The sequence below is a fragment of the Poecilia latipinna genome, unplaced genomic scaffold, assembly GCF_001443285.1.
Source record: "Poecilia latipinna isolate Pla-1442-1.1 unplaced genomic scaffold, P_latipinna-1.0 Scaffold1079, whole genome shotgun sequence".
Lineage (NCBI taxonomy): Eukaryota > Metazoa > Chordata > Actinopteri > Cyprinodontiformes > Poeciliidae > Poecilia > Poecilia latipinna.
Genome location: NW_015113695.1, coordinates 110,625 through 137,045, shown reverse-complemented (window position 1 = coordinate 137,045; position 26,421 = coordinate 110,625). Strand labels below are relative to the sequence as shown.

The window sequence follows — 26,421 nt, the reverse complement described above, 5'->3', positions numbered from 1 at the left end:
CCGGTCTTTCTGCATGGAGTTTGCATGTTCTCCCTGTGCATGCTCGGGGTTTCTCCGGGTACTCCGGTTTCCTCCCACAATCCAAAAACATGAGTCTGGCCTCTCCAAATTGCTGAATGATGTACGCGTCCGTCAGCTCCTGTTCAACCAATCAGAGCGCAGGAGGCGGGTTTTAATGACACGAGGTTAGAGTGAGTCGGTACTGCTAGGTGTGTGTGAAGATACAGCAGAAATACGATCAATATTTTCGTCTGGAAAATATCTAAACAATGAAATGAGATGACAGAGGAGAAGAAGGTTTGTTCACGTTCATTTTTTTGCATTTTAGCCAAGAGTTGTTTAAAAACATAGAGAAGCGATGATCAACGCCGCCTGGCTCGTGTGTAGAGTGGCTAGAACAAATTCCACATAAATAGTAACAGTTTTAGCATTTCTGCTGTTCTTGGCAGATAGTAAAAGCTGGTCAACTGGAATAATACAAACTGTAAGACTCAGTCAGGGTTCCTGTAACAATCGGCTTATTTCTTTTGGAGCGAAAGTGTAAACTTATCATTTAAAGTAAGTGTTTTCAAGTTTTCCAGTTGAGTCAAATGATTCAGATTGATTGCTTTGGTCTCTTCATTTTCTGCAGGATTACATTTATATTTTTCCATTATGGAAAAAATAATTTGAATTTTTCTTTTCCTCTGTGAGGAGGAACCAGGGTTTTTGGACATTTGTCTGATTTTCTGCTCGGCCTGTCAGATGAAGATGACTTAAAATGACATTAACTCTGTTTAATCCCGTGGGGCCAGGCTGAGCTGTCATAGCGATGGAGGGGCCCACAGAGGACAGCCTGTGTGGCAAATGGAGAAACGGCTGCAGATTGGACAGAGACAGGCTGAAGGACATTTTCTCATGGTGAGCAGCACTCTCTTGGCCTTATCTACAGTTTTTAGTTACTGTGTGTAAAATATTTCTTCTTTGACTGTTTTGTCAGATTTATCGTACTGCTGGTCCTTTAACTTTTGTTCAGATTTTGCGTTGTGCTCTGCATGAAAGTAACATATTTGGCAAACTGAAAGGACTTTCCAGCCCTAATGGCCACAGCAAGTGTACATGTTAATGACAGATCTAACTCTAACTAAGGAAAGACTTGAAAATTAATGTTTCCTCCTCACAAACACACACCACTTAGTGTTGGTTTGTCACATAAAATCCTAATGAAATATTTGGATGTTTGGTTTTGTAATGGCACCATGAAGGAAAAGTTAAAGGATGTGAATAGTTTTCAGAGGACAGGAAAAAGTTTTAATTAGCAAAAAATGGCGAGGGAGAGGAAAGTAACTCAGTTGCGCTAGCTTGACTTTGACAACTTAACATGTAGACATGCTGTGGAATTAGGTGTGTTTTGGTTCAGTTAAAGTAAAAGGCGACCCAAACACCAACTCTGACAGATCATCAGGAGAGCAGGTGTTTAAATTAGCTAATCAACCACCGCTGTGTCAGATTAGCTAATTTAGATTAGCTAACTGCAGCAGTAGCTAATCTAATATCACAAAATAAACATCAAAACTGTAACTCTCTCTCTCTCTCCCACCCTCTTTCTGTCTCTCTCCCTGCAGCCGGCTGCTGAAGACCATCGCCATGGGACAGGTCCTGTCCCTACTGATCTGTGGGACGGCGGGCAGCTGCCAGTACCTGGCCGATGCCGGGGTGGAGACGCCCATGCTGCAGAGCTTCCTGAACTACGCCCTGCTGCTGCTCACCTACACCCCGACCCTCTGCATCCACAGAGGTCAGAACGACTCCCTGAGAATCTGAACATCCATAGCGACTTCCTCACTTTGATTTTTTTTTTTAAAACTGGTGCATTTAAACTTGCCGTTTAATGGAAGAAAACAGAACTGTAGTGATTTACTTACCAGCTGAACAATTTTTATTTTATTTTTACTGAATAGTGCATCTGCTCTGTGGAAAGTTGTGTTTTTCTGTAAGCCTGGGAGAAAATGGCATCTGTCTGCCAACATGTTCCTGCAGGTGACGCCAACATACTGAAGATCCTGAGAACCAAGTGGTGGAAGTATCTGGTGATGGGTCTGGCCGATGTGGAGGCAAACTACATGGTGGTGAAGGCGTACCAGTTCACCACCCTGACCAGCATTCAGGTACGGAGGAAACGCAGGCAGCTGCAGCAAACTGTCGTTATCTGAGGAGTTTCTTTTCAAGTACTGCAGAAAAGTGAAATGATTCACATTTCAAATGAACCAGAAATCATTTTAACGGAAAAATGTTTCATTTTTATCTGTGAATGGTGTTTCCTGTGTTGCGGTTCCAGCTGCTGGACTGCTTCGTGATCCCGGTGCTGATGGTTCTCTCGTGGATCTTCCTGAAGACGCGTTACAGGCCGCTGCACTTCGTAGCCGTGATGGTGTGCCTGCTAGGGGTGGGGGCCATGGTGGGGGCTGACATCGTAGCCGGGAGGGACCAGGGATCCAGTAAGGACGCTTTCAGTCTGGTGTTTCACTGCTGAAGAGCCATGATGCTAACTCTGGTTAGCTAACGGTGTCCACTCAGTGAAGTGGTCAATCTGCAGCTCTGCTGTGAGATCATGAAGGATATTTGGTGAGAAACTCAGAACAGATGAGAGCAGTAACATGGAAACCTAACAGACCGGCACTCTACCCAGGGATTTAAAAACGCACTTTGGTCAAAGATTCTATCAGCATTCAGATAAACGTAATGTCTGCTCCAGTTCCAGCTACTGCTGTGGTCCTCTATCTTTACTCTGATGTATCAGAATAGTTTCTGGGAGGCATGCAGTTGTTGTGCATGTCTCATTTTGCTTTTAGGTTCACTAATTTAATTACATCTTCTGTGTTTTCTGCTGGATTAAAGGTTTTTATTATCTCCAGTGTTTCTGACTGCCAGTTTTCCCTCCATGCAGCCAATGATGTGGTTCTGGGTGACGGCTTGGTTCTGCTCAGCTCCGTCCTCTATGCTGTGTCCAACCTGTGCCAGGAGCACACGGTGAAGAACCTGAGCCGGGTCGAGTTCCTGGGAATGATGGGACTGTTTGGGACTCTGATCAGCGGCGCGCAGCTGTAAGTCACTGTTTAAGAGCTCCTCCATGTCGGAGCCGTTAGCCTCCATGTCGGAGCCGTTAGTCTCCATGTCGGAGCCGTTAGCCTCCATGATGGAGCCGTTAGCCTTCATGTTGGAGCTTCTGTTTCTACAGCTTTGAGTTTATTCGTCTGCTTTGTGATTTCAGGGCTGCACTAGAAATCAATGCTGTTAAAGCAATAAAATGGGATCTTTACATCTGTAAGTCAGCAGCTTTATGTGAACCTGTGATGGTGCTTCCTGTCTCTGGTTGCTAAGTAACAGTCATGCGTTGTTGTGCTGCAGTCATACTGTTTGCGGTCTACGCCCTGTGCATGTACGCTCTGTACAGCTTCATGCCGGTGGTGGTGAGGCTGACCAGCGCCACGGCCGTCAACCTGTCGCTGCTCACCGCCGACCTGTTCAGCCTCTTCTGCGGCCTTTTCCTCTTCAGCTACAAGGTGAGGCTGACTGCCATCAGGACTCTGACCACCTAGTGGCCATCGCTGGTATTGCATGTTTAGTGCATTCGCTGGTCGTCAGTGCTGTTACTAAATCGGCCTTCTGTCGTCTCCATGTTGTTTTCTGCTCAGTTTTCTGTGCTGTACATCGTCTCGTTCATCATCATCACCGTGGGTTTCATCATGTTCAACGCCGTGCCGACGCTCTCCGCCGTTCCGGACGGCGCCGACCCGCAGGTAGCCGACGCCGTCTCTGATCCGGCCGCCGACCGGCTGCTGGCTGCAGGCGGAGACACTCAGAGAACCAGATCGGTCGTGATGTTCACAACTCTCTGATGGAACCAGGTTCTGTAACCGAGGCCAGTTACTGTTACGAGTTACACCGGATCGTTTTCTGCTCCAAATCCAGGCAGACCGTTTACAGTCCGGGTCACAGACCTTTTAGCTTTTCCTGTTTCTGAACCTCTGAATTATGTGACTGTTCCTGTTAGAGAATATTAAATATTCCTGATAAGTTTAGCAGGTTGGACCATCGGTCTCTGCACTCCTCACTGCACCAGCATGTGGCCCAGTCTTCCCTTCCTGCCTCCAGTAAACAAACCATTTCAGAACCAGTGAGCTGAAGCTGTTACACATTCATCAATCTTTATTTTTGTAGTTCCACATTTGACTGAGTCTCAGAGATAAATTGTTTTTAAAATTCTCCAGTCTGCTGGTTCTGATCTCCATGCATAAAACAAAAATCAGATTCTGAGCATTAACCAAACAAAATAAAATAATTATTCTTTAACTATTCCTCTTGACCTAAAGGGTGCAGAAAGGTAAACGTTTGTATTTCTCTGGACTATTTCTACATCATCACTTTTCTTACAGTAGACTGGGTAAATTATTTTAAAATAACTTTAAATTTTTTGCCTTAAATTTGGTGAAAACTGATTTCAGGTTGTTACTAAACATTCCGAAGGACTCGGATACTTTTACCTCCAAAAAGTGAAATGTGACCAAAAATTAAGCAAAACTGTAAACATATGAAACGGTGAAACCATCTGAATGGTTTCATCCGTTCATACCGATAAACTGATACAACTGGACTGATTTCAGTGTCTGATGAACGGTAACATTAATAATACTAATAATATTATATTCAACTTTATTTTATTTTAGAGATGCAGCGATATCCAGATTTGTGCCAATATCAATATCTGATATTAAAACTACTGTTATGTTGCCAATAACTGATGTCTGATATATTTATTGTCTTTTTTGACCTCATGAATAAAGGCCATCCTGCTTAAGTTTAACATCCCAGAATGCTTTGCTACATCACGATGAGTCACATGACCAAGTCCCACCCCTTCCTGTGACACAAACAGCACAGAAATAAACATCAGCTGTTTATCGGCCCAGTTTCACTCATCCAACCGGTACGATGCGTTACAAAATGGCCGATCAGCCGATACTGATGATGTTGACATTGACATTTTGGACGTTCCTTTTCTTCATATGTATATGTAAATATACGATTCTGATATTTTCCTGAATGGTGAACATCGTCCGATGCCGATGTATTGTGCATCGCTAAAGCTTTCCAGTTGGACTTCAGCCAGTCTGTATATTATTTATAACTCTGAGCTGCACTTTACATGAAGAAACACGTGAATGTTTACCTTCTACAGCTTTTTATCGTTTTGCTTTGTGAATCAGAGCTGAAACTTTTTCCACTAAGTGTCATTTTGTTTCATCTGTGCCTCCATAGAATGAAGCTTTGCCACCTGAGGAGGTTATTAAATTAATTTACAGTAAATATCTGGGACTGGATGTAAAAGAGTATGTTGTCTAAATACCAAATTATTTGCCTTGTGTTATGTTTTGTTATTAATTCACCAAAGATAAAGATGCTGTAAATGAGTTTATGCCATCAGAGGAACATGTTACCATGCTGACACAGTTTACTGTTTCATTAATAAATAGATTTTTTAATGAAATCTGCAGTCTGTCTCCTGTTCAAACTGATGGATTTGGTGCCATCTAGTGGTGAGTTTGATAAATTCAGGCTTCAAAACATTTTAGTTTCTTTACTCGGATAATAAATCCATAAATCAGCACATCTCTGGGTTGTATGTGACTAACTTTAATAAATAACAATAAAGATTCCTCTCAGAGGAAAAGTTTAGAATCTGAGGAAAATGTTTATTATGAGGACAAAGACGTTGGTACAGCGCCACCAAGTGGTGAGAAAATAACGGATTAGAAGCAAACCCGTACATCCTAATGCCAGGCCGGATTTTTTTTTTTTTAAATTACATTTCCCAGAATCCAGCGGGATTCTGATGATCGACGTGTTTTCTGGATTCGTCCTGAGCTGCAGAAACAAACCATGCAGCGCCGGGATGATGCATGTCTGTCCGCTGCAGTGTCTGCATGCGCTGCAGCTTTCAGCGCTATGGCAAGTCATTTTAGCATTTATCAGAGACCGTCATAACAAGACGACATCTGGAATCATAACATCAGTTCAGTTCTGAAATAATTTTTATATTTTGCGTTCAATTGACATCCAGGAGCGAATCAAACAGCCAGCAGTGAACCAAAAATCAACAATGAAAAATTAGTTTTTTAGCTGCACTTATTAAGGCCTCATAGAACTTTAATTAGTTTAAATAGAAATGTTATATCATAATCTACAGCTATGTTTATCCAGAATGTTAATATAATTTCAGGTAAGAAGAAACCTGTTGGTCAGGTTTGATATTTTAAATCTTAATCTTCCAGGGGTATGAATAATTTTGGGCTCAGCCTGCTTTTCAGGTTTTACCAGAGGGGTTCAAACTCAGTTAAAAGTTTTATTTATTTATTTTATTTTTATTTTTTCAGTTATTTTAGGTGGCATCCTCACACTGTGGAAGAATTCATGGCTTAGAAAGGCCTAGTCAAAATCCAGACTGAGACTTTCATATGTTCTCCAACCTACCTGCAGAGAACGGTGGCTACAAATGCATGCCACACTTTTCAGAATATCAGTAAAGAAGAAGAAACGTATGAACGGTGTATGAATACTTTTGGGACGCCTGTTGTTTAGTTAAACTCACACTGAGTTGTTTTTCCTCATAAATCATCCATGCGTTCAAAAAAACGGAACTTAGCGATCGATGACGTATTGGCTACAGGGTGTCAGACTAAATGCGGTGACGGCTTGCCATACCGTCGGTGGCCGTCATGGAGGCACAGCTGAAGCTGTAGCTGGGCAACAAACGCAGAATCCCTCCGCTGCATCCCCTCGTGTCATCAGAACAGGTAAGAAAACATTTCACTTCTGGACCTGCTACCGAACCGGACCGAACCGATCCTGCAGGGGATCAGGCTCGGCGCGGCGGCCCGTCAGCACCGCGGACAGCTCCGGATATCCGGGCCTGAATAACAGAGAATCTGTTCTGTCCTCAGGTCCAGGACCGAACCGAACCGAACCGAACCAGCAGGAGCCGCCAAGATGAAGCACTTCCTCCGGTAAGAATCAAGATGGAGGCTTGAAAAGCAGACGGAAGCGAACTGAACCGAATGGGTTTTTACCTGCGTGGCTTATGGGCGAACCGAGCCAATAAAACATCTGATTAATTCATGAACGGAGTTTATCTGCAGGCACAGAAAGAGCCGCTCTGCTTAGAGCCCAGCATGTTGGACAGCTTCTTATTTCAGAGGATTTTAATCCTGGAAAAATCACGCTTTTTTAATCTGTCTGTAATTTATTAAACTGGTAATATCCAGATTATCATGACTCCATTTCAGGGTCTGTGACTGTTCAACCTTTGGATGATAAACACCAGAATCAGATTAATGGGTAATGATGGCTGGCAAAACTGTCTGCTGAGCTGCTGGATGTAAATAATAAAATCCAGCCGATTTTAAAGGACATGTTTACACTGCTAGAGACTTAAAAGAAATTAAACAGATAACATGACATGACATAATGTAGAGGCTTTTAGTTTTTAACCAGAAGCTTAAAATAATTTCAAAATATATTTCTGGTCATATTTTTTTATTCTAATTTAGAATACAGTTATCACTCTAAAAGAAACCTTTAAAATGCTGGAACTTTACTATTTTAGCCATGTTGTATTATTTCAGTATAATGCAATAATTTAGCATTCAGTATTTGTTTTCTATAATCTGAACTCTTGCTGCTTTAATCTGATTTTCTGTGGCAGCTGCGGAGCTAAAGCTAACTAGCTAGGCATAAACAGAAGAGGCTTCATTTCTTATTTTAGTTTCTGTTCTTCATTTATGGAGATAAAATAACCAGTTCGAAAGTGATAACTCCTGAAAGGAATAAAACTCTTTTAGCTTGCTATTAAAGCTAGCTGCGCTGCAATGCCAACATAAACAAGAACAAGTGAGGATTACATTTCAGCTGTTATTTTTATTTCTACTGTCATTATTACAATAAAAACATTATTAAATATCCCAGAATATTTAAATATGTGACCTGGAAAGTAGAAACCGATACTTTTCTAACCTCCTGTTGCAGCTAGCTGTGCTAATTATTTGTTAAAATAGTAATTATTAACTTTATTTATTTATGGTTCTGCAATGCTAACATTATGGTGTTGCTGTTTATTTCTTTGTCTTTAACTCCTATCAATGCTTCAGTTCGAACTGCAAGCACAAACGTCGTGTTTTTGTGCAGGTGCTGCTGAAACAGCTGCGTGTTTTTTTTTTCTTTTTGCTGAATCTGAACTCTTGTCGTAAGAAGAGATATCATTTCAGTGAGTTAATGACTGCAGACCATTGTTCAGGTTTGCTACTCGTTTTGATGCCGTTTATCTGCTCAGAGTTTAGAATGGAGCACCAGGATGTGAAACTGGTTGGAGTCAGAATCCCGTTTTCCTTCTTGTTGCCGTTTGTTTTCCCCTGGAGGCGAAGAGGAAGCGACTGAGTCAGTCTGGGCCGTTTAGCACGCAGCTCTGCTCCTGCAGCAGCTTTAGTCCTGCTTTGCCGTTTGGCTCAGGCTGATCTGGACGTGAAGACGGTCTGCGTTTTTAACATGCAGATGTGATTCTTCTCAGGCTGCTGGAGGTTTGCTCCCTGCAGGCCGACTCAGGCTCTGCTGTCAGAAATAACCTGCTGCTGCATGGCGGTCCGCCCTCTTCTCTGATTCCCTGTCAGATTAACTCTGATCTCATTACAAACAGAAATGAATTCATTTCAGTTGGTCTTCTTTATCTTGTTTTAAAAACTTTCAACAGAGCCAGCGATCTGAATCCAAAACAGTTATAGTTTTAATCAATAAATCAATTAATCACATGATAGATTAAAACTAACATTTGCATGATTTATCATTTTTCTCGTTCTACTAAATATTGGATGATCAAAGTTTTCAGTCTGGTGTTTTGGTCTGAACTAGAACTTTTTTGAAGACTTTATAATTCATCTTATTTGTTGTTCTGTTGTTTTGTTTATTTATTTTGAATATTTGAAATGTCCTCCAGTTCTAATGTTTATTAGAATTTAAACTTATAAAAACTCATATTTATCATATTTTTGCCACACAGCAAGCAGTAAAGTAAAGGACTTTTTACGTATCTGGACAAACTTGGATCAGTAAAAATCTAGAATCTGTATCGTCCAGATTTACCACAGAAAAATGTTTCAATCCACAAACTTTAAAAATGAAAAGATTTCCAGAGTTTGTAGAAAATCTGAACTCAAATCAGTTCAGAAGCTTTTGGTCAGAAGTGAAAACATCTTCAGACTGAACCCCCTCCCCCAGCATTGAATCTTCATCTGTTTGTAACAAAAAAAAAAAAGAAAAAAAAAAACTAAGATAATGAACAATCTTAATGTTATTATGTACCAAATGAATTCTAATTTTCACCTTTTAAAATTAGAAATAATGATGAAATCTGTAAAATCAGATTTCACCCTCTGGGTGTGTTTTGTGTTTCTTTTTTGTTCCTCCTCTGCAGAGTGGTGACCCAGTTCTTCGTCTTCCTCTACTGTAAATGTCTGTGGCGAGGCCTGAAGTTCGTCACCAGGAAGTTTACAGGCCGCTGCGAGCTGCAGAGGATCTGCTACAGCAACAAGCCGGGAGCACGCAGGACTCTGAAGATAGGTGGGCCGCCGCCACCTGCACGCTGCTGCCCCTGCATGCTGCCCCTGCATGCTGCCCCTGCATGCTGCCCCTGCATGCTGCGCCTGCATGCTGCCCCTGCATGCTGCCCCGGCGCACCGCCATATTTGCATGCTGCGCCACGCTTAACTTTACATAAGAAAAGGAAACAAATCTCTGCAGTGAAAGATTCCCTCAAGTTTAGAACTTGTTCCGACTTCATTACTGTAGGTTCAGAAATGAATCCATTAATAACCTGGAACAGCAGCTGCAGAGGTCAGAGGTCAGAAAGTATTCACCACATTTCTCTGTCTTCAGTTCAAACTTTAAAGTAACAGTATCATGTAAAATTAACTTTCTAAATTTTTCCTTCATATTATATATTATTCTCTCATCAAAATCAAACCTGCATTATTGCTTTGATTCTTTCATGTTTGAGAAATCCTTTAGTCTCCATGGCAACCATTCAGCTGCCATGGAGCTGAATGGCCTGGGTGGACCTAGCCCCGCCCTCCAGGCACATCTCCTCCCCCGCTCAGTTCCTCTAGACTAGCCAGCAGCAATTAGCAAACATCTGCAGTTTGCTAAAGTCTACCTTTCAGCTGCTGCTAAGAGCAGCGCTGGTAAAAACGCTAAAGGGTTAATAGGAGCCATATTGGGATGACTTCCTGGAGGCGGTGCTTCAGAAAGAACAGGAGTTTCTTAATTTCAAGGAGTTAAATCTGGAAGTGAAATAAGTTTTAGATCACATTAGATATATGTACCATTTTTATAAACACTGAAGGTAACATAGTTACTGGATTTGGTATAAAATGGCAATGAGCCTAAAAACACATAAAACATAAAACTGACAGGGGTGCTGTGATGGTGCAGGGGCAAAGCACAACCCATGTATTGAGACCTTAGTCCTCATGCTGGTGATCACAGGTTCAATTTCCAGCCTGGTGACATTTGCTGCATGTCTTCCCCCTCTCTCACAACCCTCTTTCCTCTCAAACTACTTTCAAATAAAGGCCTGAGGCCAACTAGAGCCAACAAAACCTTTAAAAAAACATAAAACTGACAGGAGTAAAAACAAGAAGATGTTTTTAAATCAAGATTTTATTTTTAAAAAAGTAAAAAAAAAAAAAGCTGCTGAATGTTGTGTAAAAACTGAATCTCTGTTTCCATCTTTACTGTTTGGAAAATTCAGTTTTAAAATCCTGATCCCTGTCTGACCTGCAGCGCTGCATTAATATGATAATAATTACAGTTATTTGGTATTCTCATCATTTTTACTAACGCTGTTCAACGTTCTCCTTTCAGAGTCGTCCCTGCGGTACTCCAAGTATGAGGTACCAGTCTGCAGTCCCGCCATGTCGGATAAATAAACACGCCTGTTCTCTGCCTATTCTCCTTCACGTCTCCCTCTTCTCTTCCTGTGCAGCTGCTGCGGTCGGCCCTCAGCGTCCATCCTGACCAGGTGGAGAAGACCATCGACGACATCATGGCCCTGAAGAAGATCAACCCGGACACCAACCCGCAGTACGACTCCGTTTTATCCTGAGTGTACTGGTAACTGAGGTCAGAGGTCACTCCGGCTGTCTCTGTGCCTCCAGGCTGAGCGTCTCGCTGCAGGCCAGCCTGCTGCAGATCGTGGGCTACCGGAGTCTGATGGCCGAGGTGGAGAAGCTCCGCAGGGAGCCGTACGACTCTGAAAACACCGAACATGAGAGCATGCTGATGAAGGTACAGCAGTCTGCTGGGAAAACCCAGAATGAGCAGAGGAAATATTCAACTGGTTTATTAATTCAGTGGTGGGGACAGTTCTGCTAATAGAGGAGCTAATTACTTACTTTGTGATTCAGCTTTTTTTTACCAACTTTTAAAATGTTTAGGGCACTTCTCCTAAGTTTAATTTTTTGAATATTTTCCACAGCGCTAATTCACTTGTTTGTTTTGTAAACCTTTAGTTCAATAAATTTAGACATCTGTTGTAAGGTTTTGCTTATCAACTGTTAAGTTCAAGTATTTGGACATTTATATTCAAGCTCTTATTTTGAAGTGGATAAAGACTGTGTAGTGCTGTAGCGTTAGCATAGCTAATGTTTATGATTAGCACTGCAGCGTTAGCATAGCTAATGCTTATGATGGTTTAGGCCTAGCTTGTGGAGCTCAGTGCTGCTTTCTCCATATTCAGATGTTTACATGCACTAGTATCGCTGCACCTTTAAACTATTTGGGAAAGCCCAGATGATGATGTCATGGCTTTGTGAGCTTCTGGTTCTGTGTTGTAGCTGTGGAAGGAGCTGCGTCCCGACACGCCTCTCACCGGGCGCATCTCCAAGCAGTGGTGTGAAATCGGTTTCCAAGGCAATGATCCCAAGACTGACTTCAGAGGGATGGGCCTGTTGGGCCTGCAGAACCTGCTGTAAGCTCAGAACCCAGAAAACCAACAAACTGTCACACTTCGGGGCGCCGCCTGGAAACAGGGTCAAACTAACAACAATAATTCAAATTAATTAGAGGCAAAAACTGGAATTTACTTACTAAAGTCATGTTTGTGTTATTCATCCAATTATAAATGTCACACTTAGCTTCATAAATATGTAGCTTACAAGCTAAATTAGCTAGCTCAGAGCTAAATGTTGAGGTTAAAGCTAAATATTGAGCTTTCTATCTCAATATTTAGCTAGCTAGAGCTTTCTAGCTAGATATTAAGCTTCAAACTAAATATCTAGTTTTAAACTTTGTGAACTAAATTGTAGCTTGCTAACTAAATATTTATCCTCAAACTAAATATTTAGCTCTGAGTTGAACATTTTAGTTGGAGCTTGCTAATTAAATAAATAGCTTTCAGCTAAATATTAAGGTTGGAACTAAATTTTTAACTGGTAGACTAAATAATTAGCTTACTAATGAAATATTTAGTTTCTGTGACATTTATAAATGAATGAAAACAGTGAGACGCTGACAGTTTTTCTCTTATTAAAGGCAAATTGACAGAAATTATTGCTGTTAATTTTCCTGTGTTTTTTACAAATGGCTCCTGTTAGTTTATAGCTGTTAATCTGAAAACACGCTAACTCGTTGTTGTTTTGCAGAGGAAGCTAGCTGCAGTGTTTGCCTTGCTGAGCATCTGTCCACCTGCTCTGGATCTCTGCAGGTATTTTGCAGAACATGACAGAACCGCGGCGCTGCAGATGCTCCAGGACTCACTGCAGCCAAAGCACAAGTATGTTGGCGTGACGTTTCCTGACCTGAGATCAGTCTGTGTTACTGGCTAGTTAAAGTCAGACCAGCCGCTGCTAGCATCCATCTCTCTGCCTGCTTCGCTCCATGCCATCGCTGCCTCACTGTTCTCTGACTGCTGCTGCTTCTCACTGACTCGTCTCATTTCTCAAATGAAGATTCTTCTGTTTGTTTTGCTCTCCACCTTCATTTCTGCGCACTCCTTTACTTTCTGTCCATCTAGGAGTTCTCACAGAAAGCCCAGGTACTAACCTCCACTTTCATTCACTTGCATTGACCTTTCATTGATTTGTCCTTCAGGGTCATGTTTCATGTAGATAAACTGCATTTAAATAGTTTCTCTGTTACTTAAAGGTCTAAAGTTTAAAAAAAGAAAGCTGTAAAATACAGACTTGTTTAGTTTTTGCAATTTGTCACATTTAAATGTTTCAGATTATCAAATAAATGTTGAGATCAGACAAAGAATAATAATAATCTGACCTGATTGTTACCATCTTTATTAGCTAACATGTTAAAGTTTATGGTGTGTTTGTGTTTTTATTTGACCTCCTAAAGCCACAAAAGTTTCAGCAGATAGAAAATAACATTAAAATAACAAAGCTGGTATAGAAACAAGAGGTCTCTCTCTGACATAAACTCTTAGTTTGTGTCTTTGGTTAAAACCAAATGTTTGTTTTTCATTCCCTGCATGAAGAACAAACAACTTTACTCAACTATGAGTAAAAATTACAAGATAGTAAAATACTCCTAAAAATATATATTTTTCCTGAGTAACTATATTTGTTTTTATTTAGATTTGTTTGATATTTAGATCATTTGAAACCTTTAAATATGACAAAAAAGCAAAAACAAAAAAGCAAACACACACTTTTTCCTGTGTGTGTTTGGTTTTTCAGTTGAAAATAAATTCTGGGTCTGCTGATGCAGCAGCGGCTTTTATTTGATCAGAACCGCTGAGACTTTATTACAGTATTTATATTTATTAGTTCATATTGCATCGTTAAAGCGACCGCAGCTCAGAGTTTCTATACGTCTCTGAACCAGCTCATGTAAAGCAGCTTACAGTGTGTGTGTGTGTGTGTGTGTGTGTGTGTGTGTGTGTGTGTGTGTGTGTGTGTGTGTGTGTGTGTGTGTGTGTGTGCTGCTTCCCACCGTGACTCACGGCGTGTCGTCCACAGTGAGCTGAACCAGCCTGACTGGGAGCAGAAGGTCCCTGACAAAGCAATCGGGTGAGTCAGTGGAGCGGTTATGAGCAGTTAGTGTCTTACCCTCAGGTTCAGCTCAACTGGTTTTAAAATGTTTTAATTGATTAATCAATCAGCTAATTTTATTTGTATAACACATTACAGCAACAAAGAGCTTTACATCATAAAAACACAAACATAAAAAGTCACAACAACATCATACAGTCACTGATTTGAGAACAAATATTGGATTTAATTAATGATCAGTTAATTATGGTTCAAAAGCAACTCTAAACAGGTTAGTTTTAGCCTTTAGTTAAATGAACTCAGTGTTTCAGCATCTCTGCAGTTTTCTGGAAGTTTGTCCTTCACATTATGTTGGTCTGTCACAAAAAATAAAAACAATAAATGCCATTGTTTTTGGTTGTAATGTGATAAAATATGAAAAGTTTACTGTCTGCAAAGGTGGCAGAGTTCCCAAAATTTATACTCAACTAGGAGAAAAAAGTAGCCAAGAAATGAGACAAATAAAAGTCAAAAAGTATTTGGTAAAAAGTCTGCTCAAGTACTGATAACTGATCAAATTATTAATCATTTAGTATTTAAAAACTACATAATCAGATGGACCAAAATATAAAATTAAGGGTAAAATTTGGAATTTTAAGGACAAAAATGACAATAATTCATATAAGGAGCAAAAAAATAAACAAAATCAGGCAAAATTATCTTTCAGTAAAATAACTTTGAAATTTTAATAAAAACTGCAGGTGTGTCTTTGTCTGGTGAGTTTTTGGTTAAAACATGTTTTTTTTTTCATTCAGTGGGTAGAAAATCCAGACATTTTACTCCAGTAAGAGTAGAAATACTTCATAATAAAATTACTCAAGTAAAAATAAAAAGTACAGCATAGTAAAAATACTCCTAAAAGTACAGTTTTTCAAAATAGTTACTCAAGTAAATGCAACTGAGTAAATGTAACTAGTACTCAGCTCTGATGGGGTGTGGATGCTTCTTAAAGGGACGGTGGGTTCAGGGAACCTGAAGGTTCAACTGGACCGGAGTTCTGCTGCAGACTCTGCTCAGACAGAATGTTCTGCTTAAAGTTTACTGGTCCAAACTTTAGGTTCTGATCCTGAGATCGTAGCTCACCGTCTCTTGTTTCCGTCCAGATATTCGTTCGCCATTGTGGGCATCAACATCACGGACCTGGCCTACTCGCTGCTGGTGAGCGGCGCCCTGAAGACCCACCTGTACAACGTGGCGCCAGAGATGGCCGGCCTGCAGCACTTCCAGCAGATCTTCTGTGAGCTCACACAAAAAACAACTCAACAACAAGAACAATCACATTTTAACAACTGGGAACAAAAACATTGAAGAGCAAAACTGAAAAATGTATCAAAAAAGTTGTCATCTTGTTAGAAAAGCATATTTTGGCTCATCATTGCCGTAATAATGTTAATTATCTATTCAGTAATAAATAAAACTTCCTACAGCTGAGGGACGAAGGGTGTAGGAGCTAGCATTAGAGCGTTAGACTATTAGTCTATTAAAAACTTTTGTAAAGTTACACAATAAAAAATTAGCAGAAATAATTTGGGTTATTTAGTTTTTCAGAAGAGAAAAACAAGGGGGATCAGTTCCCAAAGTCAAATTTTCACCAAGTTAAGTTGGCTAGATAAATGTTTAGTTTGACCTAAATATTAAGCTTGCTAATCAAATCAAGCTAAATATTTAGTTAGAAATATTTAGCTTATTAAAGCTAACTAAATATTTAGTTATCTTTCTAATTAAATATTTAGCTGCTAAATTTTAGCCTCAAATGAAATGCCTAGCTTGCTAGCTATATATTAAGTATGGAGCTAAATGTTTAGTTAGGAAACCGACCTGAATATGTAGCTCTAAACCAAGCAATTAGCTCTGTGCTAATATTTAGTTTGAAGCTAAATAAATAGCCTCAAACTAAACATTTATCTTGCTAATTAAATATTTAGTTTTGAAACATCTATCTATCTATCTATCTATCTATCTATCTATCTATCTATCTATCTATCTATCTATCTATCTATCTATCTATCTATCTATCTATCTATCTGTCTATCTGTCTATCTATTTGTCTATCTATCTATGGATCAATAGGTTACCTGATGCAGGAGTTCCAGCGGTTCTGGATTGAGGAGGATCCCAGTGACATCATGGAGTTCAACCGGGTCCGCTCCAAGTTCCACCGGCGGATCCTGCGGCAGCTGAAGAACCCGGACATGGCTCTGTGCCCCCACTTCTCCGCCTCCGACCTCCACCTTGTCAACCTGTGACCCCCTGACCCCCAGGCGACCTTCAGCGGGCTGGTGAAGCGTCACGCTGACGGTTCCCCGACCCGCTGGAGGCGTTCCCCAGCTAGCATCATGGCGTCACTGCCACCAGCTCACCGTCCCCGGCACTCCGCCTGCTCCTGGTCGCCCTCAGGCCTCCACACCGTCTGCATGTCAGGCTGACACGTCTGTCCACATGAAAACTTACAGCAACACCAGAATCTGGGCCAGCAGGTGGCGATAATTGACCGAAGAAGTTAAAATATCACACAGGAAGTTGATCCTGAGAGGTCAGTGGAGCCCCGCCTTCTTTTAGTGTTCACACATTTTTCTGTGAGGCGTAACTCCAAATAATTCATGGATTGTTTTGTACAATAAAATCCTCGTAAATTATCCTAAACCAAATGCAAATCAGAATTTATATTCCTGGCTGCTGATTGGCTGAACCCCTCAGAGGGGAGAGATAACGAAGACAGAATGTTAGCTTCAGCTGTATCGCTAACTTGGTTTTACTATGTGTATTCATCCATATTGAGGTATATATGATGTGTGAACTGTTAGATTAGGCAGTTCTAAATGTTTAGAGTAGATCTTTGGTATTTACAGATATTTTCTAAAGTCCTCTAACTGCGGGGCTCCACTCTGACTCATCATTCTCCCAAAACAATGAAGCTCCTCTTTTATTTGAATTAGTGGCAGAGAGGTGCAAGTGTCGCAATGCAAACTCCAAAACACACAAACAACAACAAAAACAAAAAAAACAAATGTGACAGAGAAACTCTGAAAACAAAAAACAATTAGGAAGTCTTCTAGACCACTAGGGGGACTCTGGAGTCTGTAATGTTACCTACCTAATTCTACATAGCACACCTTTTCATTCTTCCTCTGTCTTTCACCTGGACATCCCGTCTTTGTGTGTTTCGCTGTTTGCTGAGCATTTGCTCCTTGTCTTTGGCCAAAAGCCTCAAGCCATTTCTCCTGCTGGCCTAGCGTGTTTGTTTTGGTTGTATTTACCCAGAATGCCCTGCGCTGTAGTCCACTTCCTGCTTTTGGAGCGGTCTCTGGTCCGCTTGGTGTTCTCATAAGTATTCAAACCGAACCCACACCAAGGTATGGAGGACCAGAGTTAGCTTAGCATTCACACCTCACCAACAGAACTGGACTTTAAACACATTAAAGAACTTTTTTAACCAAATAAATCCAGATCTTAGCCCAGATCTCTGCGGTCCATTTCAACAGAAATAAGTTTAGCAACAAAAAGCGCTAAGTTAGCAGTTAGCATGTGGACGAGAAGTTCAAACGCAGCAGAAAGTGTGGAAAGTATCTGCTATGGCGGAGTTATCCTCGTGCTAAAGCCAGGTGCAGATGCTATAATCTGGTTATTTCCCTGAATCAGTTTGACCTTTCAGTCTCTTTGACCTTGGACCAGTTTGACCTTGAATCAGTTTGACCTTGCCGTCTCATTCACTGCCTCCGGCTGCAGCTCAGACCACCAGCATCAGGATGACCTTGGCGATTGTAGCTGCTTCTCTCCGTTTCATCGTTGCTTTAAGGAATTGTGTCGATTGTATCGCAGCCGTTTCACCTCAGACATGAACATTTTCATCATTTCATCTGTTGGGATGTTGCCGTTAGCGACATGTTTTGTGTTCAGATGTTTCTGACGTATTTAGAGCGAAAGCTCCTGGTGGTTTTATGAACTTAATGAGCTGCTTCACCTTGTATCTGTATTATTGAAACTGCCATAGATTGTAATTTACATTTTCTGGACACTTGAACACGAGAGACGTCTTCTTGCCAAAAACACTCAGCAGCAGTTAGTTTGTAGCTCAGTATTAAACACAAAACAAAACAAAACAAAAATGCTAAATGGTGTTTAAATATTTCAATATGAAAGTTGAATTACTTATAAATATTTCACATTTCAGAGTTTTTGCACATTTTCTTCTGTTTTGAATGTTTGAATCTGTTTCATTTCCTGAATGTTTCTATAGTTGTTTCAGCCAAAGCAATAATTTCCTTTGGTTTCTGTAAACGCGCCGCGCGTGCCTGCTTGTTTCACTTTGTGATTTGGAGCTGAAGGTCAGGCTGCTGCACACACACACCAAGAGGTCAAAGGTTAAACAAACCTGATCCAGTCATTGTCTCTCCGGTGTGCATATCTTCAGATAAGATATTTTAAAAACGTGTTTAAGTTATCAAATTAGAATTTGTTAGAACTTAAACTAATCAAAGTGTCGAATCTACAATATTCCTTAATGCTTTATGCAAATACTAAACATTTAATCAGATGGATGTGAAGATATTAAAAGTACTTTTCGAGTATTTAACACAGAGATACAAACGTCTATTATGAGCAAAAAATAAAAACTTAATAAAATGTAATGATAAGTTTAACTGGGTCACTTTTTAACTTTATTTCTTCTGGAGGAATGTAGTTTTAACTGTTACCATGTAAATAAGATAAATCAGGATTTCAGAGTTAAAGTTTAATCATGTTTCAAAGTGATAGTTTGGACTAACTGGCGTGTGGTCATGTGGAGCTGTTTGCAGTCAATATCTTACCTGCAGCAGATGGAAATGTTAGCTTGGCTCGCCAAGCTTCTCCAAGCTGAATCTGTTTAATTCTCCAGAAATCATTAAAAAAAGAAAACTAAACTAAATTAGACTTATAAATCTTTATACTTTCATTACTGTCAGAAACAACCAAAGATTGTTAAACCTTTTAGTTTCTTAGTTTAATTTCTCATCCTGATATTTTTGTGACCCTTCAGATTTGACAGTTATTAATCTGAAATAATAAATGTGTTTTATTCAGACTAAAGAGTTGTAAACGTCTCGTTTACGGGCTCAGCAGCAGTTTGATTGTCTCAGCGCTCAGTTGCTCTAAGTTGCACATTTCCTTTAAGGTTGTTGCTTTGCTTTAATATTCATCACCACGGTGTGAAAATCCTTACAGAAGATAAAATGTACAGCATCAATGTTTACTGCCACTGCTGGTCGTTTGGGTCGAGTTGAAGCTTCTAGTCGGTGTTTAGCAGCCGCTGAATGTTTCTGATTTCACCTCGTCCTGCCGCTTTGCTTTGCTCTAAAATATTTTAGGTTAATCTGGTAATCTGTGGCGTTCCATTGTAATCTAGATAAATTTAGGCTCCAGTATTCTGCTTTAATCTGCATGGATGTTTTCATTCTGTATGCTTCAATAAAGTGCTGTAATGGTATTGTAACTGTGGATTTAATTTGTCTGTGCTGTACTTTTAGAAACATTAATAAAAATTAAATGTCAGTTAAATTTGGCTTGTTGTCTTTTTGTTTCAGTTTTCTGTGATTAATGTTATAATAATGTTGATTAAGTGTCAAAGTGGCAGGAGTAAGAAGCGTTAGCATTTATTTAGGTGTTTGGTCATAAAAACAAAGCTGCTCATTATTTTTTCTCAAATTAAGTCAGAATCTTGACTTGACGTAATTTAATCATCCAGGTAGAAGCAGCAGCAATGAGTTTTCTGTTGTATTTTTAAAGAGATGTGAAGATTTATTTGGACCTTTTTGAATTTCAGTGACCAGCAGAGGGCAGCAAACTCACACACAACTGAACATGGTTGAACTGAGAGGAAGAAAATACAACTTCAAGGCGCAAGAGTAATTATTTTTAACAAAATTATCCGATTTCTAAAAGCTTGATGAAATATAATTATTTTTATTTTTTTTTTGCAAAAGCAGATGTTAAAAAGACAAACGCTAACAGGAGAGTCTAAAATGAAACACATAGAGAACAGAAACAGAAAACCTTAACGAGAATTTTAGTGTGGCTTAGAGCAAATATCTTCAGACACTCAAATTAAGACACAAATAACTTAAAAGTTAACATATAAGCTTGTTTTAAGTTAACAATTATTGTATAGAGATTTAAATCAGTAATAATTTCACTTAAAACAGGAAAAATATGTTTTAAGACTTTTTAAATCTATACTCAAAATTATTAACTTAAAAAACGCTTTTATATCTTACTGTAAAGTTACATTTTAAGTTAGTTCTGTTATTACTATCTGTGAAATTACACAATTTGACATTTTGAAAATAAATTTGCAAACTAAACATTTAATTTGCAGCTAAATATTTAGTTTTCAAATCGAAAATTTAGCTGCAAATTAAATATTGAGTTTACAAACTAAATATATAGCTTGTGAATTACATATTTAGTTTGGAACTCTTACATTAATAAATGTAGAAATAAAATGGTGAAGATATGACTTTGAGGAATGAACACACACCTTTTATTGTGTAACTTTACACACAGCGTAGTTTTCTTCTTGCCCTATAAAGTTTAGCTTCCTGATTTAAAGTTGCAGCTAGCTGGTACTAAACTCCGCAGTTAGCTCCCAGTTAGCTCCGTGCTGGGAGTTTTCCGGTTTGTTTCGTGACTCCAGAGAGCCGCGCAGGCCGCGGTGTGTCACCGTAGCGCAACGACATGAGCGAAAACGGGGATTAGCGTCAGACGAACTGGGAGTCAGTCAGAACCGCGGGGCAGAGCTCCAGTCCTCCGCTAAAGTCAGCGACTCCTCAGACTGACGCAAACACGAAAACAGTGAGGAGAACAGCTCTGCGGGTTTTAGGCCTTTACATGCCCAGGCCTTTTGGGGCCCTGGGCAGATTTTCGTTTGTGGCCCCCTATGCCAACATGTCAACAGCAGAAGCTTCGTCATTCCTAAGCTACTCGATGTGTTTAACATACCTGCGTTAGCATAATTTGTAATTAACTTAGGTCATATCAGTGTTATCATGGCTGTTGACTTTAACCTTACAGGAGTTACAAACCTCTCCTGTTTTCACAGGGCAGGTTTAACTGTTTGTCATGAACTATTCATGACTGAACTGAACTATTCAGTTCAGTTTATCATGCTAAAAGAAGCTAAAGGTGTATGTTGAGCGAATAGAAGAGCCCAGAAACTGTCGCTGCTGTTGGATCGTCGTCATTGAGGAAGCGGGAACATCAGCGTTGTTCTTCAGAGAAAGTCTGACTCTAAATATGTCTCGAAGAGCGTCCTGACAATAAGACATCTGGTGGAGCCGGCAGCTGATTCAGCTTTACTGACAGCCTGATAAATCGGAGGCGAACACAATTTCTTCCTTTTGCACTCTATGAAATGAGTCACCCCTCATTGAGCTCAGATATTTATTCATTGAGACAAGCAATTCACATGTCCGCCCCCTGTATTCCCACTGGATATGTAAGTGACTTTTACAAGTCAGGATCCTCCATATGCATGATGGTGACTAACGTTCACACTTTATCACCTTGTATTTGAAAACTTTCTCTTTTCTTTGGCCAAATCAAAATGTTTCAGCTGAAACTTCCCTAAATGAAAGCTTTGCTCAGAGCAGCTTTGTTCAGGGAGGGAAACACATTAGCGGTGTGGAGTGCAGCCAGCTGAAACGCTTCACAGCGCTGCAGTTGTCACAAACACTTTAAGGAGTTGGTGTTCAGATCCCAGAGCAGTCCTGACTCTGATGGATTCCCGTCTCTCCACTTTGAGGCTGAGTGGACGGATAATGGATTGAACTCCAGATCAATTCGGATCCTTCACACCTTGAAGTTAACGAGCTAAAAACATGAAAAGCACAGGTAGTGTGTGTGTGTGTGTGTGTGCATGTGTGTGTGTCTCCTGGGATGATTCCTGCAGCAATCTGAATGATTTCTGTTTGGTTAAAGCCAGAGTTTTAACAAACCCACACAACTGCAGCTTCTCCAAGAAGAACCTAAAATACTTTAATAACCTTCATATAAAAAAGGTGTGATGTCACAGTATTTACAGAAATTAAACTGATTTTTAATGGATTTTTTTAGGGCTGGGACTTTAATGGGATCATTTTGTTGAATTAATTGCATTGACTGAAATGCAATAATGACATGTTACTTGACATAAAAAACCACTGAGCCAGAACTTTTGTATTTACGCGTTTCTGGTGTGCTCCTTAAGTTGGATGCACAAGCTACATCCGCTAGCAACAATGGACGCTCCTCCGTTCCCACCGGGCGTTAATTTCTGCTTCTAAACGATCTGATTGGATTCTTAACTTGCCGTAGTGATGCAGAAGTTCTTTACCTGAGGAAATAGGAACAAGTTTAATGGTATGTTGGGAAACATTAGGATATGTTCAATGTTTTTCCACAGCGGAAGAGCTGGAGGTGAACGTTGTTTATTACTCAGTCCAGGTTCTTAAAGAGACGGAGGAAATGAGAGCCGTCATAAATCTGAGGAGGATTTCAGCTGAGATGCACAGAAAGCATCCAGGCGGGTCAACGCGGGTTGGAGTATAAGAGGATTTGGTTCTGTCATCACCCTTTAAGTTGACACTGAAAAGCTTCTGAAGAACAGTTCCTTCATCGCATACAGAGCATCATCATCATTACCAGTCTGAAGGCATTCAGACATTTCCTGGTTTTCTGGAGGAGCCGTTCCTGTTTCCCTCAGCTGGGTGATGGATCCATCATGGATCCTTCAAACCTTGACGTTAACGAGCTAAAAACATGAAAAGCACAGGTAGTGTGATTTTCATGTTTGGATCACTGGAACACTGGGATCCATGTTTGGACCAAACAGCAGCGACTCGTGACAACAGCATCCATTCATTCAACATCTTCACTCAGTTCTTCCTCCCCTTTCTGCAGTGAAGACTCACCATGCTGTGTTGAGGCTGAGGGATTAATCAAGGGTGACTCAGCAGCTACCAGAGTTAGCTTTAGTAAATTCTGATCAAATCTGTTGAATCTGTAACATTCAGCACATGAACAGTACAGTCAGTGTTTCTAATCCAGGTGTAATGAGCTAACAGGTCTGCGGTTCAAATCCGTCTTTTCTTGTTTTTATTTCTGACAGTAAAATATGAGAGGAAGATGGAGACTAATGAGGGACCTTAGTGAATATTTACCTCACAACTAAATATTTATGTTGGAGCTACTTAGCTAGCTTCACCTTTAAAACTAAAAACAGTAAATACTCAACTGTGAGCTAAATACTTACCTTGCGAAACAATTGATTAGATTCAAACTAAATGTTTAGCTAACTAAATACTTAGCTCGGTAGCTAAACATTTAAATCAGAGCTAGCTAAATATTTAGGCTAAAACTAAATATTTTCAAACTAGCAAACTATTATTAGTTAGCAAACCTAACATAAAGCTTGATAGCTAAGTATTTCAATCAAGCTACATATTTAGATTGTTAACTAAATATTTAGGTTCAAACTAAATATTTCGCTAGAAACTAGCAAACTAATATTAGTTAGCCAGCCTAATATTTTACGAACTATTTAAATCTGAGCTAGTTAAATGTTTAAATTGGAGGTAAATATAGTAATATTTAGATTTTAAACTAAATATTTAGCCTGTTGACGAACTATTTATTTAAACTGTGACGAATAACATGATGAAAAATTAAACCTATTTTTTTCCTCTGGTGACATATTAGATAACACAAATTATTGCTACTAATTTTTTATTTTTATCGTATCTTTACAAACGGCTCTTCATATTTAACGTTAATTCTTTAGTGAACCAAACACCAAATATAGTTACAGGAAGTGCAGCTGTGGTTGTTTCCGCCGTATCTCCAGACGTCCATGTGAAGGTGCTGCTGGACAGAAAACCCTCAGCTCTACCTGCAGCCCGGTGAAATACTGCAGCACGGTGTCCAGGCGTCGGACACTTTGTCTTGTTTCCTATTGATTTAATCTGGCAGCGACACACACTGTCCAAGCAGTAGAGTCGTCTGCTTTCCGCCGCTCTCCGCAGGATGCAGAGAGGCTCGTTTCCCAGGGAAAATCAATTCCATTCCTTCAGAGAGATCAATTTGTGGCAAGAAGCAGAGAAAATGTGCCACTGGTTTCATATCTGCAGCTCTAATTATGTGAAATACATCAGGGCTGGATTATTGATCCAAGGCAGACTGCTGCAGGCACAACAGCGCTGTCACGTCCTACAGGCCCTGAACACAACACGGACGGACCAAACTGGGCCGTCAACACAACACCGCCTGCATCAACCAGTCAAACTGAAATTTTAATTCAGTTTGACTGGTTGGTGCAGAAATTAAAATTTCAGTTTGACCAAATTTAATTTTGGTACCGAAATTTAACAGGCTTAAATGAAATTTAATTTGAAATTTAAGCCTCTTTGGCTAGGACCGCCAATAAATATGTTTTTATATTTATATTTATAAATGTATTTATAGTACCTGGATATTAAAGACACAGATGAACATTTCCCTGACAGCGAGAGCCATCTGAGTCTCATGCGTCTGTGCTTATTTCCAAGCCCAAACGAGGAACTTCATGTTTAAAAACAAGCCCCCAAAAAACTGCAACCTGCGACTCATTCAATTTGCAATGACTTTAAAAACAAAAAACAAGGTCACTTATAATAATCGGACTTGACAGAAACTCAAAATAGTTCCTGATTGTCCAGCAACAAAATGCACATCTCTCTCCTCCGTCCATTGTTTACATTTCTGTCGCTCCTGACAACGATCGCTCTCCAAGATGCGTAGAGGAATCATCAGTTACTATTTTATATAAAATAGTAACGAACAGTGATTTGGATAAGTAACTTTAATCTGATTACTGGATTTGAAATAGTAACTCATTAGATTACTCGTTATTGAAAGACGAGGTCTGTTAAGACAAAGTGACGAGGCAGCACAGATTGTCAGAACTCTTGATTTGTTGGCCTATTACATCACAGCGCTGTGGTTTCTTGTGCTGATGCGTCATAGGTTGTGATGTCACGTACTGCTTTGTTGTGTAACACGGGGGCGGGGTATATACAAGTCCTGTTGGTAAAATTCTGCCACATTCCAAGACATTTCTAGAGGAAACAGAGTAGAGTTAAATTCAACACAACACCAATGGATATACTGAGAGATCTGCAAGCTTTAGTTGATGACGATGCTGTCCCTGCAATCGCGGAATACATTTATCATATTCCGGAGGAGGATTTTAATTTGTTGCACTTGAATGAGAGTATCACAGAGAGGACCAAATACCTTTTACATTACCTGACGGACGTTTTCTCTGATTTCGTTCTGAACTTACTTGAGAACCTGAAATACAAATATGGCGATTTAAAAGCCTTATTTGGAAACCAGGTTTCTCAGGCCTTTGCCAAGGCCATGGGGGTCGAGGAGACCATTCAGGGAGAGTGCACTGAGGTATTTAACATGCTTTTCTTAAAGCATATAATATCTGCAGTCAAGTCTCCTATGAATGGTATGAATGAAGACCCCAAAGTGGTTCTTAGGCGGAGTTTAGGGTTCAGTTCCTTGGTTCAACCTGTGATCAGTATCGTCCAACAACTGATAACAGTGAGAGATCAAATCGAAGAACTGAGGACGTCCTTTGAGAAACAGAGAAAGGACACAATCCGACTTTTTGTTAAGTCGTTGATGTGTCAAGGCATCAAGAAATCCAAAACATCTTGGTGTCTTGAGGACCTGAAAGAGGCACAGGAACGCATTGTTCACAACATCTGTGCTAAAATCGAGGGCCAGCCGATCGTGATCCAGCAGAACTGGCTTCCAGGCCTGACGAAAAAGGTTTTCAAAGACCTAAAGAAGGCCTGGGGCTGTTCTGCTGGATGGACTCTGGCGTTCATGGAGCATGAGATGGTTGACGACACAATCGTGTTGTGTCTTTTAAGTGAACTGGAAAAGCGCCAGAAAAAGACGGGCAGTTTTTTTAAAAGACTTTTTTCCTGGTGCTGCTAAAATCTTCACAAGGTATTTCAATAAATTAGGGCCAATACTGACATACCTCTGTCGATCCTTGCTCCATCCCTGCCAGCATGCCTAGGTGGGCCCCATGTGGGGGAAAGGAGGGCTGATATATGGGTCCATTTGGGTTTGTCCGCAGGTTCCACGATGGCTCCACATGGGTTTGTCCATGTAGGGCCATCATGGAACCCGCGGACAAACCCATATGGGACCCATATATCAGCCCTACTTTCCCCATATGGGTCCCACCTAGGCATGCTGGCTGGGATGAAGCTTCTCTGTGCCTCCA

The 26,421-nt window shown here is 40.2% G+C and overlaps 2 protein-coding genes across 2 annotated transcripts; both read left to right on the top strand.

Moving 5' to 3' along the window:
• Nucleotides 1-146: 146 nt before the first annotated feature.
• Nucleotides 147-4,833, top strand: slc35f2 (solute carrier family 35 member F2). Its single transcript, XM_015052000.1, has 9 exons — nt 147-297; nt 795-900; nt 1,605-1,777; nt 2,020-2,147; nt 2,318-2,477; nt 2,927-3,083; nt 3,251-3,303; nt 3,388-3,542; nt 3,675-4,833. The coding sequence occupies exons 2-9, from the start codon at nt 812-814 to the stop codon at nt 3,876-3,878; spliced, it is 1,119 nt and encodes a 372-aa protein (XP_014907486.1). The 5' UTR covers nt 147-297; nt 795-811; the 3' UTR covers nt 3,879-4,833.
• A 1,888-nt stretch (nt 4,834-6,721) lies between these two features.
• Nucleotides 6,722-16,766, top strand: elmod1 (ELMO/CED-12 domain containing 1). Its single transcript, XM_015052002.1, has 11 exons — nt 6,722-6,833; nt 6,981-7,043; nt 9,500-9,645; nt 10,948-10,976; nt 11,069-11,166; nt 11,241-11,370; nt 11,919-12,052; nt 12,788-12,856; nt 14,052-14,102; nt 15,227-15,360; nt 16,194-16,766. The coding sequence occupies exons 2-11, from the start codon at nt 7,027-7,029 to the stop codon at nt 16,367-16,369; spliced, it is 984 nt and encodes a 327-aa protein (XP_014907488.1). The 5' UTR covers nt 6,722-6,833; nt 6,981-7,026; the 3' UTR covers nt 16,370-16,766.
• Nucleotides 16,767-26,421: the final 9,655 nt, after the last annotated feature.